General features: G+C 39.7%; 1 protein-coding gene across 2 annotated transcripts in view; it reads left to right on the plus strand.

The window, feature by feature from the left end:
• Window positions 1-644: 644 nt before the first annotated feature.
• Sppl2a (signal peptide peptidase like 2A) overlaps window positions 645-19,321 on the plus strand; it is a 32,147-nt gene continuing 13,470 nt past the window's right edge. The window contains exons 1-13 of one of the 2 annotated variants that reach the window (XM_051183464.1): window positions 645-807; window positions 4,338-4,457; window positions 5,212-5,394; window positions 5,858-5,947; window positions 6,171-6,304; window positions 8,405-8,556; window positions 11,365-11,461; window positions 12,055-12,156; window positions 12,816-12,897; window positions 13,634-13,708; window positions 17,444-17,500; window positions 17,692-17,745; window positions 18,240-18,342. In XM_051183464.1, the coding sequence (XP_051039421.1) occupies window positions 742-807; window positions 4,338-4,457; window positions 5,212-5,394; window positions 5,858-5,947; window positions 6,171-6,304; window positions 8,405-8,556; window positions 11,365-11,461; window positions 12,055-12,156; window positions 12,816-12,897; window positions 13,634-13,708; window positions 17,444-17,500; window positions 17,692-17,745; window positions 18,240-18,342 (1,315 nt within the window). In that variant the 5' untranslated portion in view covers window positions 645-741. The remainder of the gene's footprint in view (window positions 808-4,337; window positions 4,458-5,211; window positions 5,395-5,857; window positions 5,948-6,170; window positions 6,305-8,404; window positions 8,557-11,364; window positions 11,462-12,054; window positions 12,157-12,815; window positions 12,898-13,633; window positions 13,709-17,443; window positions 17,501-17,691; window positions 17,746-18,239; window positions 18,343-19,321) is intronic. The other variant, XM_051183465.1, reaches the window with a different exon arrangement.

Below are 19,321 nucleotides of genomic sequence, written 5' to 3' on the forward strand. Positions count from 1 at the left end.
AATAGTCATTCAACAAATATTTGACAACTTAGTATACCCTGGATATTTTATGTGTAAGGACAAAGTAGTCAATAGAGCCAAGAGGGATACTTCCCTGTCATTAACTGGATAGAAGCATGTGAGATGCATGAGTGTATATATACACTCATGTATGGTGGTTTATGCCTTTAAATCTCAGCGCTTGAGAGGCAGAAGCAGGCAGATCTCTTTAGTTGTAGGCTAGCAACAAAAGCTATGAAGAGAACAAATAATAGTATGAAACTGAATAGAATGCTACTCAGGGAGGAGACTTGTAAGCTGATAAGGCAACCGGCGTTGAGGGTCGGTGGGTCTCAACGCCTAGGAAAATAGAGAAGCTAAGGACAGACAAGACGGGTGGGACGATGTAAACTTTGCAGCAGGGGAAGTTTTGATTGTGCTCCAAGCGTGGAGAGGGGCCTCGTCTGGTTTACATCTTTACGAAGGTCGCTCTGAGACTACGTGGCAGAGGCCTGAAAGGAAACTGAAACCCGAAGCTCCAGTGGCTCGGAATGGGCGGCGGCCGCAGTTAGAGGGAGCCGAACGGGAACCGGGGATTTACGCAGTTAAAAAGGCTATTGCCAGCAGCAGCGCCCAGAGCGGCCCGGCCGCCCAGAGTCCCAGCCCAGCGCTCCGCGGGAGGGGCCGGAAGAGGAAGTCGGGACTGCACCCCAGAGGTCCGGGTACCGCCAGCGCCGCCTGCGCCCAGCTGCCCGCCTCGGGATGGGGCCGCTGCCCTCGCTGCACGCTCCTGCGGCCGCCCTGCTCTGGAGCTGCTTGCTGGGACTGGTGAGAGCCGCACTCCCCTCCCCTCCCCTCAGCTTTTCCCTCCCCTTCCTCCTTTCTCCCCTCCCTTCTCCCTCTTCCCCTCCCCCCCTCCTGCCCTCCACCTCCGCACCCCCTCGGCCCTCTAATTGTGCTCACCTGCGAGTCCCAGCATTCCTCACCCCCCTGTGCCCAGAAATCCTGCAAAATACGCACCCCGGAAGAAGCCCGCGGGGGTGGAGGGGCTTCTTTCACCTTGGTCCTGAAGCTGTCCCTGTAATTTTTCAGCGTGCCGGCACATTTTCTTTTTAATTTAAATAATTCACTTCTGTTTTATTGTGTAACCCTACTTACTGCTGCTTTTTGCCCTGAAAAGGGGGTGGGGGGCGGAGGCAGGGTAGAGATAGACTGAATTCCAGTGTTAGCGTTCTGGAGTGCTCTTTATTTAACTGTGTTCACATACATTTCTCTCTATAACCATAAGAATATCTATGTGCTTACTTTCCATTCCCATACAGTTATTTCTCTGTAAGGTGCATGTGGGAATTTGTTTTGTGCTTTTGTTTTCTTATAGGCATACTTTAAAATCCCTTTAAAGAGAAAGTATAAAAGTGGCCCTTGGAGGTTCTTAGTTTGAAGCTTAAAGGGGTAGAAGAAGAAGAAAAAAAAATTAACAGATATGTGCACATATACCCATATTTACAGAAATAATGTTTTAAAATTCGGCATCAGGTAATTTGAGTTCTAACAGATGACCAAGAAGCCAACTTTCAGTATGTCAGATTTTGTTTCTATTCACTTTCCTTTCTGGAGTTTCAGGTTGGGACATTTAATCAGTGTTGTTTGCACATTGTTGTGTAAACAGTATATGCAGTCTTTTCCCGGAGAAATTAACTCCACTGAAGCACTATGACTTTACCACTTTGGGTTTTAAAGGGTCAGGCAGAAAGTCTTAAGCTCAAAACCTACTAAGGAAAAACAACAACAACGAAAAAAGAGTAGCCTTTAGTGTTCTCTGAACTATAAGTGAGAACTCATACAAAAGAAGGGAGAAGTAACAACACAGTGGCATTACTTTGTGTCTTTAAGGTGTGTGCTGAGTAATCAGACAAGTGACTTTAGGTTCGAAAGAACAACTCAGAGGGTTTATAAATGTCCTGAACCTATAATTTATATGTTAAACTTAGCACTCATGTTGAACCTCTTAAGATGATTAAGAAAAAAAAATGTTTACACACTTATATCATAATTCCACTAATCCTTTTTCAAGATAAATCAATATTTAACACAGTAATACATCATCTTTTGATTAACCACATTGTCCAGCAGTGGTGGCATATGCCTCTTACAACACTCTGGAGGCAGAGGCAGGCGGATCTCTGAGTTTGAGGCCAGCATGGTCTGCAGAGTGAAGTTCTAGAACAGCCAAGGCACACACAGAAATATAAGAATTGATAAACCCACACAGTGGTTAGTAGAGAACATGGAAAATCTAATGGCATGGATACATGGGGTAATGGGTTACATATTTATCAAGACGTCTTTAAGTACTGCCATTGCTTGCTTGGCTTTTTTCTTCTCTGAAATAGGGTCTTGTGTAGCATAGGCTGACCTTGAGGTACCCAAGAAGGGCCCTGGACTTCTGATTGTCCTGAGTGCAGGGATTATAGGCATGGACCACCAAACTCAAACCCAATGCCTTCATGAATTGAAGGCAAGCGCCCTACCAACTGAGCTTCATCCCTAGCCTCTGAAGGGTATTTTTTTTTTTTTTTTTTTTTAATGGTTAGGGGTGGAATGGTGATCTGTTCCCATGGTTACAGCTTTAAACATGCCCCATTTCTGGACAAATTGCAGGGATTCCAAATAGTTTTGTAGTGCTTGTGCCTCTGATTCTCATCTAAAAGCTCTAAAAGCATCCAGCAATGCTTGTGTGATACAGTGTGAACCACTATGCTGCCAGGACATTACCTCTTTCAGGTTAGTCCTTTAAGCTCCGCTTCCCACACTGAGTATGGACACAATGAAGACAAATTCTTTGCCAGACTTCTGCAAACTAATGGCAGTGGCGTATCAGCCATGTTGTCAGCTATAGTCATAAGCAACAATCTTCCTGTTTTCTCAGTTAGCTTTCTGCCACTATGACAAAATGCTTCAGACAAGATGCCTTTTTAATGCCTTAAAAAGAAGAACGAAGCTGGGCAATGGGGGCACATGACTTTAATCCCAGCACTTGGGAGACAAAGGCAGGAAGATTTCTCTGAGTTCCAGGCCAGCCTGATCTATAGAGCGAGTTCTGGGACAGTAGGACCCCACAGATAAATCCCGTCTTGGAAAAGCAACTGAATGTGTGCTTTAGCTCTGAAGGTTTGCTGTTTTATTTTGTGTATGCTTGTGTATGTCTGGCCACTCGTGCCTTGCTGTGCCACAGCCCAGGTGGAAGTCAAGAATTCAACTTGCAGGGTTTTGTTTTCTGTTCACCATGTGGGGCCCAGGTATGGAACTCTGGTCATTAGTGTTGGCTGCTTGTGTTTTCACCTGCTGACTCATCTCCGTGAACCTCTTTCTCTTCTTTGTGAATTTTGAGATAAAATTGCTCATGGAGAAGACAGGAAGAAATCATGTTGAAGGAGGTGGATGATGGGAGCAGTATTCTAAACATTTGAAGATGTCTGCATGTCTCCCATGCCCACCCCCCACTTACCTTTACCTTATTAATATTCTCTTCCATCACTTTGTCCTTTTTCCTATCTTTTTGGCAATGGGAAGTAAGACAAAAATAAAAGTATTCTAGTTCTTTTTTGAAGGTTACTTTTGTTGTCTTATTTGTTTGTTTGTGGGGTATATGTCAGGGCATATGTGTCATGCTAAAGGACAACTCATGGGGGTCGTTTCTCTCCTTCCCCCATGTGGGTCCTGGGCTCAAACTCAGATGGTCATTTTTGGTGACAAGTGCAGTTACTAACTGAGCTATCTTGCCAGTCCTTCTAGATCTCTTTATGTTATTTATTCATTTATTTTTGATTGTTTTGAGACAGGGTCTCTCTATATAGCCCTGGCTGTTCTGGAACTCACTCTGTAGACTAGGCTGGCCTTAAACTCAGAGATCCATCTGACTCTGCCTCCCAAGTGCTGGGATTAAAGGCATTGACCACCATCACCTGACAGGCAATTTCTCTCTTAAACTCTGTCTTGGTATATTTGAATAGGCAGTTGGAATGTGAACATTGAAGTCATAACTCACAAAAGAGTGACGAGAAGAGTGTCACGCTGAGAGGGCAGGCTGGCATTATTACATCACAGCAAGAGCCTTCCCAGGGATGTGGCCCTTAAAACAAGGGTCCTGGTTATTCTTGTAAGAAATTCTCTTCCCCAAAGAATGAGCTCTAGACAAATGTGTATAGTTTCATTATTCCTGAGCTGTTTACATAAGCGTAAATAAACTTATCAGAGGACTTGCCCTCTTTAGGACATGTGGTCAAACCTGCATATAAATAGTTTTATTAAAAGCCTGTTTGTGAGCGTCACCATGAAAGCTGTTGTTTGTATTTTAGACGGCTGCTCAGGAAGCCATCCTGCACGCGTCTGCAAATGGTGAATCTTCACTTTCCAAGGACTATTGCATGCATTATAACCCCAAATGGACAAGGCTTCCAAGTTCCCTAGAAAATGCAGTAAGTAAATAACATGATAATTATTCATAATAAAATATTGAATATGACTAATAACTATATTTTAGGGTGTGACTCAGTTATGGTATTTGGTGATTAAATACTTTATTGACTTTAGTCCAGTGTTTTCCTCTCCATAAAAGAAATAATTTAGGGAATTTTTTGGCTTTTTAGTCATAGTCTCACTAAATAGATTTTTGACTACCCTGGAACTCATTATTGTCAACCAGGCTGGCCTCAGAGTCTTGGAGATCTCCTTGTCTCTGCTTCTAGAGGGCTAACGTTATAGACATGTTCCGCTGTGCTGGGAATGATTAAAGATAACTTACTTATTTTGACTTTGTGTATATAGTGTTTTGCCTGCATGTATATCTGTATACTACATGCAGGCCTAGTGCCTGCAGAGGCCGCAAGAGGTTGTCAGATCCCTGGAGTTGGAGATGGTTGTGAGATGGCATGTGGGAGCTGGGAAGTGAACCTGGGCCCTCTGGAAGAGCAACCAGTATTCTAAGTTGCTGAGCCATCTCTCTGACCCCAGATTTGGGAAATTTTGACATCTGTGCATCTCTAATCCTTGTTGTCTGTCATAAAGTTGGTTTTGTTGGTTAACTCAGGCATAATAAGTGCATGCTCTACCCTTGAGCTACATCTCAGCCCCTAAGGAACATTGTACTGAACCAGGATTGATGTTTTGTCCCTGAATGCTGGTAGGTGAAATGAGCTATGTGTCTTATTAAAAAATGTTTCTTCATTTCAGACTTCCCTTAGCTTGATGAATCTGACTGGCACGCCACTGTGCCACCCTTCTGATATTCCTCCTGATGGCATAAGGAACAAGGCAGTGGTGGTACAATGGGGACCCTGCAATTTTCTCGAAAAAGCCAAGATTGCACAGCAGGGTGGTGCTGAAGCATTGCTGATTGCCAACAGCAGTGTCCTAGTAAGTGCTCAAACCGAGTGACTTCTGGTGAGCCTATGGGAGAGCAAGTCTCCTGGGAACTGACTTAACTGTGTGTGTGTTCTAGAAGCTGAATGTTTAATAATCCTGTAGATTATTTTTTATTAATAAATGTTCTAGATTTATTAATAAAACATTCCAGTCATAAAGTTTTGTAGTTTTTGCTGTATTTCTGGAGTTGAGACAATTGGAGTCTTAGAGTTCAGAAACTTATATATGTGTATGTTGTATGTTTATACAGTGTCTATACCATATGGTGTCATATATGTTATATATCTGGTTAAGTTCATGTTAAAAGGATTTTGTTTTGAGAACTTATATATTGTTAAGAAATAATATTGAAGCTTTGTTTTTTATAATTAGTATAATATTTGCATTTAGTGTATCAATTTTTATTCTGTAAATGTATTAGTAATTAATCAAGTTTCGTATTTTTTTCTTTTAGCTTCCTTCCTCCAGGAACAGATCTGAATTCCAAAATATGACTATATTAATTGCAGTTATAAGCCAAAAAGACTTACAAGATATGCAGCAGGTTAGTAATTGCGTATTAGATGGGTATAAGTGGTACAGTTGTTTGCATTTGATCACTGTACTCGATTTCGATTATTACTCGTTCTCCACGTGCTAACAAGGAGCTTGAAGGACTGAATGAGCCCCTAATTGTCCAGTCTTCCCAGATGTCTGATGAAATGTAGATGTTGCTGCTGTGCTCTCGCAGATTCATTCCTGTGTTTAACTGTCACTTTGCCCTTCAGACTCTTGGAGATAACATTACCGTGCAAATGTATTCTCCATCCTGGCCTAACTTTGACTATACTATGGTGGTTATTTTTGTAATTGCTGTGTTCACTGTGGCATTAGGAGGATACTGGAGTGGACTCATTGAATTGTAAGTTTAATTAAACTCTTTATGGCTTCCTGATAAATGGTTTTTAAATAATGTTTCATGATAATCTTAATAGCGAGAATAAATACTTGTTTTACCTCAGTATGTGGTGCCATTAAGACCAGATTGTAAGATTGTCTTTTTTACTAATAGGAAGGTTGTAGCCATATGAGTTATTGTTCCTAAGGAAACACTTAACTCACATCAAACACTCTGTGGATGCTCAATGAAGAGACTCAGTGGATAAAGTGTCTACTGCACAAGTGTGAGGACCTGAGTTCAAAACCCTAGAACTCACATAAAGCTGGACACAGTTGTATGTGTCTGTAACCTGAGTGCTCCCACAGCAAGATGGGAATCTTTGGATGCTTGAAGGCCAGTTAGACCTGTCTCAAACAGGGAAGACAACAAGGGTCAAGGACTGACCCCTGAGGTTGTCTTCTGATATCCACACACCTATTGTGTGTGCACTCACGCACAGACACACACAGAGAGAATAGTCTCACAGAGTGAGCTGGGAATATAGCTCACTAGTAGCACTTTTACCTAGTGTTTTTAATTTTTGCCGAGTTGTTTGAACCACTGCACTCCCAAAAGAATATAATTAATGGTAATATTTAATGTATAAATCAGGTAGCTGGTTCCCTGTTAGGAAATTGTTTTATAAAAGTGATGTATGGTGGTTCATGCCCATAATAATCACAGCACTTGAGAAGTGAAGGTCATTCTTGGCTACATACTGAGTTCTAGGCCAGCCTGGGCTACTTATGACCCTGTTCTAGTGCCCCACCCCCAAATCAAGTACTTTATGTTAGGTGTGGTGGTTCACACCTTTAACCCCACTGCTCCCAAGTCTGGGTAAGGAGGATCATGAGTTTGAAAGTACCCCGGGTTACATATTAAGTTTAGGGTTAGCTTGTGCTACAAAGCAAGAATGTGTTTCAGAAGGGGGAGTGCCTTATGCTCTTTAATATGTGGATATGAATATGTGAATCATTATGGCTTACATGTCTAGTTCTGTAAATATGTTTTATTTATTTTCAATGACAGATACCAAAGGCTGGCCCCTTTTTCCACTTAGGTACCATATTACTAAAACTTCTGTTAATGCCCCAACATCCTGATCTAGAGTCCAGGGGAACCAATCTTGCTCTGTCTCCAGGCAACCTGTCTAGAGTCGCAGATGCCACACAATTGAGACCGCGACAATCATCTGTAATTTCCTGATGGGAAAGTAGTGTGTTGGTTAACAGTTGCAAATGTGAAAATGTTCAGACATAAAATCTTATGTAGCCTAAAATCTGAGCCTAAAATATGAGCCCAGGCTTTGTGATCAGGGCCAGAAGATGCACACAAGGGAGTTGAACAGGGCAGAGGTGAAGAAACTAGGGCTGGGAACATGGAGTAGGGTCTGTGTAACGGGATGACACAGTGATGTGACAGCAGAGACAGTAAGCTGTCTACTTACCAAAGCCACCTGCTGCCCCTTTCTCTTTGACACCTGTCTCTGCCTTTTATTAGTAAGGTGATTACTTGGGAGAATTCATAAAAAGTAACACAGGTAGGACAGGGCTGTATCTGGGAATTTAAAAATTCTTCCAAATGCATTAATGAACACAGAATAGACATATAGTGAATACTGAGTTTACTCATTAACAAAATACATTAACTTGTTAGTATAATAAATGTCATCTGTTCTAACAGTTTTGTAAAATATCTTATTTCAAATTTGTGGGATGACAGATTGTCTCTGGAGAGTACGAATATAGGGTGTTTTAGTTTCTAGATTAAATGTTTCTTTCTGGTACTATTTATTTGCTTCTTTCTTTCTTTCTTTCTTTCTTTATTATTTATTTATTTATTTGTGTTTTGAGATGGGGTGTCTCTATAACAACCCTGGCTGTCCTGGAACTCACAGAGATCCACCTGCCTCTGCCCCCCCAAGTGCTGAGATTAAAGGCTTGAGCCACCACCACACCACTGGTACTTTTTAAAAGTGTGTTGCCTTTGTAGTTAAACTTAAATTGGTGTTAGAGAAGGACTTTTTAAAAAATAACTGAGCTTGGTAAAGACTTGCTGATGGTTCTGTGTGTGTTTATACAGGGAAAACATGAAGTCAGTGGCAGATGCTGACGATAAAGAGATGAGGAGAAAGAAGGAAGAGTATTTGACTTTCAGCCCTCTTACAGTTGTTGTGTTTGTGGTCATCTGCTGTGTAATGATCGTCTTGCTCTATTTCTTCTATAAGTGGCTTGGTAAGAAACTGGATTTTAGGGCTGGAGAGATGGCTCAGCCATTAAAGGCTAAGCTTATAGCCAAAAATATAACAAACTGGATTTTATGTGTGCTGTATTGAACATTTCCCCCCCATTTACATTACTAGAATCATCTTTCCATTTAAAACATTCATCTGAAAATTATGTTAAATAAAAAAAATCAGAACAAGTAAATAATGTAAATAATTTGCTTAATGTGCAAAAAATGTCAGGTTTCAATTACTGAGCTACTTCAAATTTCAAATAACAAATTACACACACACACACATACACACTCACTAGTATATATCAGGAGGCTGAGGTTGGATGACTGACATACGTGTGGGGCCAGCCTGGGATATGTAGTAATTTCTAGGCCAACCTAGGCTGCAGAACTATGCATGAGATCCTATCTCAAGATACTGAAGAATTGGGGCTGAAGAGATGGTTCAGCTGCTGAGACCATGGACTCTTGTGAAGGATCCATTTGGTTCCTAGTACCACGTCAGGCAGCTCACAGCCAACTGTCACTGTAGCTCCAGGGGTCCAATGCCCCTGGGCTCCTCAGGCACTTGTAGAAACATGTACATACCCATACACAGGTACACATACATACATATAATTAAAAATAATTTTTAAAGAGGATTTACAAGTGAAATTTTTGATGTGAGAAGGAAATCATTCAACTTCCTAATTATCCCAGGACATGGGACTAAATTAAGATTGGCCAGTGTCTTTTGTAGTGTTTTGAAATTTTGTTTGCCCAAAATGAGTCTTCATGGCTAAGATGGCTGCTATTTCCTAGTGTATTATAATAACTGACATAATTGAACTGAATTGCTAAGGCTTCCCTCACTATCTGAGGATTCAGATATACTTAGGAAAAAGATAACTGGTGTTCATCTTGAGTCTGCATTCCAGTAAACTTCTTACATTTAAAACAAAACCAACTGGAAATGTGTTATGATAATAAGGTTCTTCTTCACATGGGATCATTTTCTAAGTGGTAGTACACTACTGGACGAGGCTCTAAAGCTCTGTGATGACCTTGGGAAACATGCCCTGCCAGGCTGTTAAAATTTAGGTTGGGCAACTTGGCAGAAGGTATACCAAGACTTCCATGAAGGGTCTGTCTTGCCCCTCTTAGCACACTAATCACCAGTGTGCATACACTTTATACACATTTGCTTATCTAATCCTCACAACAACCCAGTGTACTTCTCATGAACTTGATGTGTTAGATATGAGCACCAGGGGACTTAGAGTGGCTTATCGAACTTCACTCAGAACCAGGATACCCCAAATTTACTCTATTTAGACCATCTCTGTTTCTTACTTCCACACTGAGGTACAGCTTATATTTCTATCACAATATTTTCTAGAAAGTTCAGAAAAGGAATATTGTAAGTATAATAATCCTACCTCCTTTATAACAACACAGAGGCAAAATATCTTTAAATAATTTTCAAATAAGTCTGGATAATATAGAATGCTTGTTAAATTTTACTACCTTGGTATTCCATTGCAACAAAGTGTCTTTGCATGGATTTGAGTGTTTTGTTTGTGTGTGTGTATGTGTGTGTGTATGTGTGCGGGCTCCCCTTGAGGCGGCATCTTACTGTGTAGTTCTGGCTAGACCAGTACTTTCTGCACAGCCCAGGCTATTCTTTAACTGGTGGTTACTATGCCACCAATGTTGACATAAGTCAAATTGTTGTAGATAAATTCTCTATAGGAAAACATGGATAACATGGTTGATACCCAAGGCATATATTTGTTCTCATTCCTAAATTGCATTACTAAAATATTAATAGTTTGTTAATTCAAAGCCAGGCCCAGTGGCACACACCTTTAATCCCAGCACTAGGGAGGCACAGGCAGGCAGATCTCTACAAATTCATGTCTATACATGTGTATATAGCAAGTTCAAGGTCAGACAGGGCTACCAAAATTTTTTGTTTCTTAATCTATCTTGGGATATAACTCAGTTAGTAGTGTACCTTCCTAGTATGCACAAAGCCCTGGGTTCAATCCCAGGTGTCAAATAAGCTGGGTATGATGATGCACCTGTAACCTCAGGTAGAGACAAGAGGCTTTCAAGGCCATTCCTGACTAAATAGCCATTTTGAGCTACTTGAGACATGTCTCAAAGCACAAAAAGGTCTGGAGGAATAGTTATGTTGGTGAAGTGCCTACTATGCAAACAAGACCAGAGTTCAGTCCTAGAACCATGTAGAAAAATCCCTATGTGATGGTACAGTCTTGTACTTCAAGCATGGGTTGGTAGAAACAGGTTGACCCCTGGAGCTTGCTGAGCAGTCAGAGTTGTCTGCTTGGCAAACTTCCAGGCCAGTGACTCACTGTGTTTCAAAAGTAAAACAAACAGAAGAAAAACGAGACATCTGAGAAATAAAACTGTGGTTGTTTTCTGGCCTCTATACATATCCAAATACATGTATGCACCTTCATACATACAAACAAACATACATATGCACAAAAGTCTATCAGTCCTTTTGTTCTTACATTTAAATATTTATAAATATCTGTAATTAATGTCATAGAAACTTATAACAAACATGTCACTTTGAATTATTGAAAAGTAGAAAATGTAGATCTTCAGCCAGTAAACACTTCCCTAGCAGTGTATATTGCAACTAAAAATCACATGCAACATGCCCCACTTTAAAACTCAAGCTATAAATATTTGCAGCTTAGCAAATACCCCCAGATAACATTATAGTTACTATATTGAAAATATGATATAACAAAGGGAGCTAAAGAATTGATAACTGTATTGTTCTTTTCCAGTTTATGTTATGATAGCAATTTTCTGCATAGCATCAGCAATGAGTCTGTACAACTGTCTTGCTGCGTTGGTTCATAGGATGCCATGTGGACAGTGCACGTATGTATCTCTTGGAGAATGAATGCTGTAATTCATATTTGAACTTAATACAGGAAAATTGAGGTGTTGCTTTAGGTCTGTATATTCAGTATATGTTAGATCCAAATTTATATTCAATAATGTGTTTGGGATTTGTTTTGCTTTTTTTTTTTTTTTTTTTTTTTTTTTGAAGCAGGGTTTCTGTGTTCTGACTGTCCTGGAACTCGCTCTGTAGACCAGGCTGTCCTCAAACTCACAGAGATCCACCTGCCTCTGCCTCCTGAGTACTGTGATTAAAGGCATGCACCAGTACTACCCAACTTGTGTTTGAGATTTTCAAATTGAATCCCTGAGGTACATTTGAAGTGTTCAGTAGTCATATAGTCATATGTGGCTAATTGCCATCAATATTGGAAAACATAGAGAACATTCCATTGCCATAAAGGGTTTTGTTGAACTAGTTATTATGCCTCATTGGTTTTATGTAAAATCATGACATCTATATTAATATTTCAATAATTTCTTGTTCATGTTTGTCGCAGTTTTTTTTTTTTAATCAAGTAAACACTGTATTTTACCTATAGCACTAATGAACTATTTTGATCTATTTTTAGGATTTCCTGTTGCGGCAAAAATATTAAAGTGATCTTGGTTTTCCTCTCTGGACTGTGCATCTCTGTCGCTGTTGTGTGGGCTGTGTTTAGAAATGAGGATAGGTATGATGACTTTAGTTTGTTTTAGATTTAAGGATGTGGTGTTTTATGTCTTGTCCTGACTCTTAATCATTATGATGAGTATTATGGAAATTTTTGTTTGTTTTTTATTCCAGAACATATCTTAAAACAAGGCAATTTTGTTTTCTTTGTTTCTCTGTGTAGCCCTGGCTGTCCTGGAGCTCACTCTGTAGCTCAGGCTGGTCTCAAACTCAAAGATCTGCCTACCTCTGCCTCGTAAGTGCTAGGATTAAAGGTGTGTGACATCCACACTGGGCTGATAATTTTTCAATGAATACTTTATTTAACAGGATCTCTGTTTGTGCCCCTTACTAACTTGGAACTTGCCATGTAAACCACTCTGGCCTTGAATTTGCAATGACCTGCTTTCCTCTGTCACCAGTGTGTAGAGGTTACAGGTATAAGCCACCAAACCCAGTTAATAAACAGATCTTAGGCTAATGATTTGCAATTGTACAGGGAAGGAAATTGAATTATGCTTTAAACACCTAGACTTAAAATGTGCTTGATTATGATGTGTTCCTGTGGAATGCCGTAATGAGAATGGTATAGCCTTAATGATGTAGTTGTTTAACTTTCATCTAAAAGTAATGGAATGAAACAATAGGTTGATCTCTTTCTCTCTCTCTCTCTCATTATAGATGGGCCTGGATTTTACAGGATATCTTAGGAATTGCTTTCTGTCTCAATTTAATAAAAACAATGAAGTTACCTAATTTCAAGGTAAAATATATTACTTTTATAACTATAATAACATTTTTCTTTTTAAAACAGTATGATTTGCATATACTAGAACATGCTGATTTTAATTACACTATTGAAATGTTGCACGTGTATGTATTGCTTTTGTAACTTCCATCCGAATAAGCTTCAGACCATTCCCAGTCTTCAGAGTTCATCCTGCCTGTCTGTTCTCACTTCTAACTCCAAAGCAAGGACAGCTACTGAGTTGCTAGCTGAATGTTTTTCATCACTCATACTCATTTAATAAAACTTCATAAGACTAAATATTGGGGAAGAGCATTTCTCTTTAAAATAATTTATTTTTATTTTATGAGCATTGATTGGTGTTTTGCCTGCATATATGTCTGTATGAGGTGTCAGATCCTTTGGAATTGGAGTTACAGACAGTTGTGAGCTACCATGTGGGTGCTGGGAATTGAACCGTGGTCCTCTGGAAGAGCAGCTAGTTTTCCCAGTCACTGAGCCATCTCTTCAGCCCCCATGAGGAAGAACATTCTTCAACTCAATGATGTTTTTAAGCAAATGGGATACAGAAAGTAAGGATTCTTAAATGATGTATAAAATAAAATTAAGCATAGTAATACCCATGAAATGCCTTTTAAAATACTGTTCAAATGTATATTCCCATGCTTACTTATATTTGCAAAGTAATTTGATGTGTTAGTTTAGATGTGGAAAGTTTGATCTTTTAACCCCCTCCTTTTTTTCCCAACAGTCATGTGTGATACTGCTAGGCCTTCTCCTGGTCTATGATGTGTTTTTTGTCTTCGTAACACCATTCATCACAAAGGTATAACATACATGCATTTTAAATTCATGTTGTAGCATTAAAAAAGATGAAGTTGATTTTAAAATCCATTTGTTTACTTTGAGATGTAGAGAACTCTCCATGTACCACAGGCTGGCCTTGAACTCACAGATCTGCCTGCCTCTAGATTAAACGGTACCACACACCGTTCCTTAAGTTTTTAAAAGTTTATTTTTATTTTATGTGTGTATGTGAGTACCTGCATGTATGTATGTGTACCCCATGCATGCCTGGTGCTCATGGAGGCCAGCAGAGGGCGTTCTTTCCTCTAGAACTGCAATTCCAGGCTTCTGTAAGCCACCCTTTGTGGGTGTAGGAACCCAGGTCCTTTGCAAGAGCAGTGGGTGCTCTCAAGAGCAGTGGGTGCTCTCAATGCTGAGCTATCTTGCCAGCCTGGAGAAAAGAACTATAACTTTCTTCAGAGAGTGCTGGTTTTGCAGATTGTGTAACTTAGAGTGAACTTTAATTCCCTGAAGGGAATTGCCTTTTAGTAGAGGGTATTTCAAGCTTTTAATTGCTAGAGAAAATAAAGAACTTGTGATTAGTATAAAGTGAGAATGTCCAATTTTTCTTTCCTTTTAAAAGTAAGTTTTTCTTATCATCAATGTCTACTGTGGACAGTTTAGAGAGAGGAAAGAAAGGGAGAGAAATGTGTCATTGTTGCCTTCATATCTGAGAACCAAGAACAGCACACCAACTCTGCAGGCCTGGAGTGTAGTACCTGGTAACCCATCCTGTGCATTTTAAATATCCCTTGTGCTTCAGGGTCCCTGTCTACTGAGTGAGAAGCCATGCTAGCTTTCTGTAGTTGAATTGTTTTTTTTTTTTTTTTTTTTTTTTTTTTTTTTTTACTTCAGTGGTAGAACCCAACTTGATCCACCTGCCTCTGCCTCCTGAGTGCTAGGATTAAAGGCGTGTACCACCACCTCCTGCTCCAGTTTGATTTTTTCTGTACCAAAAAGGTCCCCTGTATCCAGGCTAGTCATTGAGGTCAGGGTGAGGCTGACCTCACTAGAAATTCAACCCAGGGCCCTTCACTCTCACTTTTTATTTCTGTCTATTTTGTCTGTTCTGTTTCTGGGGCTCATAAGTCATACATTCTCCATTTTACCTTCAACTCCTTAAGAATTTAAGGAGGAGTTTTGTGTGAGTTGTCTGTTATCGTCCCTTGACATTTTTTCATATTACAAACATATTATTTAGTTTTCCTGCTTTCGCTATCTTTTTTTGAGGGAGAAGGGTCTGAGACAGGGTTTCTCTGGGTAGCTTTGGAGCCTGCCCTAGAACTTGATCTGTAGACCAGGCTGTCCTTGAACTCACAGAGATCCCCATCTCAGCCTCCTGAGTGCTGAGATTAAAGGCGTGCACCACCATCATGCAACATTTTATGTTGTACCTTGCCTTGTAACCTTATGTTGGCCCTTTATTCTTTGTGTCTCTTAGCTATTCTGTATTCACAGTGACCCTTTCTTCCCATTGGGTTTTATTATTGTTAGTGCTGTGCTCAGGATAGAACTCAGGACCTGTGTATTTTAGGCAAGTACTCTACCACTAACCTACATCTTAGCCCCCTCCATTGGGATTTTATCATTTCTTTAGATAATATCATGTCTGAAACCACTGCAAAAACTATACTTCTGACACTTACTGCCAGAATTGCACCTAGGAAATAAAGATGCCTTTAATCCCAGCACTCAGGAGGCAGAGGTAGGCAGATCTCCATGAGTTCAAAGCCGGCCTGGTCTACAGGAGTTCCAGGACAGCCAGAGCTATACAGAAAGATCCTATCACAAAAAACAAACAAAACAAAATTGAAACTATCACAAAGTATTACTACCCAGACTATTTTGCAAACACTTCCCAATGCCTTAAGGTGAGTAGTTTAACTCAGTGTTACTGAGCAACAGTAAACTTAAAAAAGAAAAGGAAAGGAAAACATTAAATTAGCATTGTGAATTTTAATGAAAACTGGGCACTTTTAAAAAGCATGTTTTCAAGCCAGACAAAACAGAACGTGCCTATAATTCAGGAGGCTGAGGCAGGAGGATTGCCATAGTTGCAAGCCAGCCTAGTTTGCAAATCAGGCTCCAGGACAGCCAGGACTGCATAGTGAGATCTGAGCCAAAAACAGTTGTCCAAGCTTGTATTCATTTATTTGGTACAAAACAGTCTTGTAGAATACACCATCCTGTAATAAAAGTGAAACTTTGTTGATTCCAGCGCAGACCTTTAATCCCAGCCCTCTGGAAGTAGAGGTAAGCAGTTGTCTAGGAGTTCAAGGACATCCTGGTCTACTACAGAGTGAGTTCCAGGACAGCCAGGACTAAGTGAAACTCCCTGTTTCAAAAAGCAGGCAAACAAGTGAAAACATTGTCTTCATAAAGCCCCTCTGAGGCCAGCAGTTAGCCCACAACATGTACTGATGTGCAGCTACACATGGGCTTTATATAGCTGGGGCTGCAGAGTACGGTTTTTCCACCTTAAACCCGGTATCACTTCAATGTCAGATTAAAATTTAAAGACAGGCCAAGGATGGAGGTCTTTTACTCTTTCTTGTCTGACTAGGACATTTTTCATCCTTTTTGTTTTGTTTTGTTTTTTGTTATAGGCTTGTGATTTCTAGCATTCTGCTGTAGTAGAGTCAACTGGAGGTACTCTTTGGAACTCATTTTTGTAAATGTTTGTTTAATACCTTCTTGGTTTTCAGTTTTGAGCTTTTTCTTGTTAAGTAACTAAAAATGAATATCAGATGCTCATTCCTGATTTTTTACAGTTTTCATTAAAATTCAGCTTTGTGTGTCTTCTAGTCTTCTCCCTAGTCTCCTGATGCAATTTTTTTTTTTTTTTTTTTTTTTTTTTTTTGGTATGAAACATAAAAGTAGATTCGTCAAGCTGAGGGCGTATACCTTTATCAGAGGCAGGAGGACCAGGAGTTCCGAATCATTCTTGGCTACATAAACAATAACAAAAAGAATGCTTTGTGCATTTTAGCCTGCTACCTCAAAGTTTCAGTTTTAAGCAGACCAGGCTACAGGAGAAAACGTTGTAATGAACACCTGTCTAGCCTGCAGAAAAGACTTTAGCAGACTGAGGATCTCAACTACCACTCAGGAAAATTCTATGATTGGAACAAAGGAAGGAGGCAGGATTGAATCTCAATGGGAATTGGGCTGGAGAAGGTTCACATATTCTATAAGGTTGGGTCTTTTCAAATTTGACTTCACAGTTTTGTTGTGGTAAATACCCAGAAGGTCAAATGCATATTTTTTTCACATAAGATTACTTACATTTGGTAGAAAGCTAAATTTAAAGGATTTTAGTATCTCTCTCTTTTTTTCTTTTCTGATGTTGAAAATGACTAAGAACCATAGTATACGTAGTTTAAAAAATTGAAATACTTAAAAGTTTATAATGAATTAACATGTTGGATGTTAGTCAGTATAATACACATCTCCAGATACACTTGAATAATCTGTGTTTGGTATTTATGCCAATCTGATAATTATTGAGCTCCAGTAAAGTGAAGTAGTGTGCTAGCTGAATTTTGTTTCAGGTGACTGCAGTTTCTGCAGTTTCTAGAGTCTGAGGAAGAAGCAGTTGATAGCCCATGTTTAGCTGGCACTAGGCTGTGTGCCATGGGCTGTCAATCATACTTGCATTGTGGCAGGTTGTTTTCTTTAGAAGACTAAACAACATCTCATACCTTCCTCCCTTTAGAACGGCGAGAGCATCATGGTGGAACTTGCTGCTGGGCCTTTTGGGAATGCTGAAAAGGTGGGGATGATATAAACAGCAGTGTCCAGCCAGTTAGTGTCTGCCTGTCTGTTTCATAATTTTGCCTTCCTCCTGTAACTCATTGGTCATGGGTGCATGTTAAGATGTTATAAAACTTATTTCTCACAAATATAGCCATTTTTTAGTTATTCTAAATTATTAAATACCTATTGACTTGGGTTTCATCCTAGAATGATGGAAACTTTGTGGAAGCCACTGCTCAACCCTCAGCTCCCCATGAGAAAGTAAGGATTGTTTTCTGATAAGTTCATTGGACTTTAAAATCATACCCTTTGAGAGGAGACTCTTTGGGTGGGAAAAAATGTAGGGTGACCAAAGCAAAACAAAACAAAAAAAACATATCAAAGACTGAGTCCTGTTCTTGATAACAAGAAAAGAAAAATGGAAAGGTCAGCTGTGGGGGGGTGCATTAATGCTGTCCACCCTCCATGTTTGTATTTAATTTCCTAAAACTACATGTCTTATTTAAGTTTTTGTACAGAGTGTATATATGTATTATGTATGTGTATGTTTATATGTTTATATCATCTTATTCCATGTTTCCTTTAATCAATTTTTTTAAAAAAAACATTAAAACAATTATTACAGTGTCAGTCTTTCCCTTCTTAAAAGAGAGATTGGGAAGAGATGTATTGGCTCATTCTCTCTCTCCCTCTCTCAATCCCTCTCCTTCGCCCTCCCCACCCTCCCCTCTCCTCTCTGGTTTTCTTTCTTACAGTTGCCAGTACTTATCAGGGTGCCAAAGCTGATCTGTTACTCAGTAATGAGTGTATGCTTCGTGCCTGTTTCAATATTGGGTTTTGGAGATATTATTGTACCAGGTGAGTGAATATAATAATTTTAGCAAAACTATACGTATGGTTTTAAGGGTCATATCAAAGCACCTGGTAAAAGTTCAAGGCTCTGCATTCTTTGGTTGTCATTAGAACTGGGATCAATGACAAAGGTTAAAAAAAAAAGTTCCCTTTGAAGGGTAAAAGAGAAATCGCCACTCAAAATGGTCAAAGTAAAATGCTTGCTGGCTGAAAAGTCTCTTGAAACAGCAAGGATCCATTTAACCTTCTCCAGTAGAGCATATTTTGTAATCCTTTCCAAAAGCTGAAAATAATAATACAGTTTCTTTCCCTCCTGCTTGACAGCAATAGTTACATTTTAAGACGTAAGTGCTCTAGCAATGTCAGCAAGGTAGTGCTGAAGTAGCAACAGAAGCCTGGACTACATCGCTTTATAATAAAAGACAGCTGATGGGAAATGGATCACAGTAGCCTATAGATCTGGGCAGCCAGGGATCTGTTGGGAAACTAGAGGTTGAGAGAGACAGACAGGAGTGGCCAGACTAGGTCAGGACATTAGATGCGAGACCTAGGCTAGATGTGGGGGAGTTATAGAGGAGAGGAGCAAGTGGTCTCATCTGGCTAGACATTGGAGATGGACATCTACAAATACTTAATATGTACAACATGAGTTGTCTTCTTTGGTAATATTCAAAAAATTTCTTCTAAAAGTGGGTATTGAATTATCCCTTCATATTTGCATGTACAAATGAGAGTTGCTCTTTAAAATTCTTAGTATTGGGGCTGGAAGGATGGCTCAGCAGTTATGGGACTTGTTCTTGCAGAGGACTCAGGTTTAATCCCAGGACCTACTCGGTCACTCACAACTCTGTAACTCCAGTTCTAAGGGATAGAATACCCTCTTCTGATAGGCAGCGGGCACACACATGGTGCTCACACATACATGCAGGAAAAGCATTCATAGTCATGACATAAGTAAGTGGTTTTTCTTTTTTTTTTTGTTTGT

Source organism: Phodopus roborovskii, unplaced genomic scaffold, assembly GCF_943737965.1.
Source record: "Phodopus roborovskii unplaced genomic scaffold, PHOROB, whole genome shotgun sequence".
Classification (NCBI taxonomy): domain Eukaryota; kingdom Metazoa; phylum Chordata; class Mammalia; order Rodentia; family Cricetidae; genus Phodopus; species Phodopus roborovskii.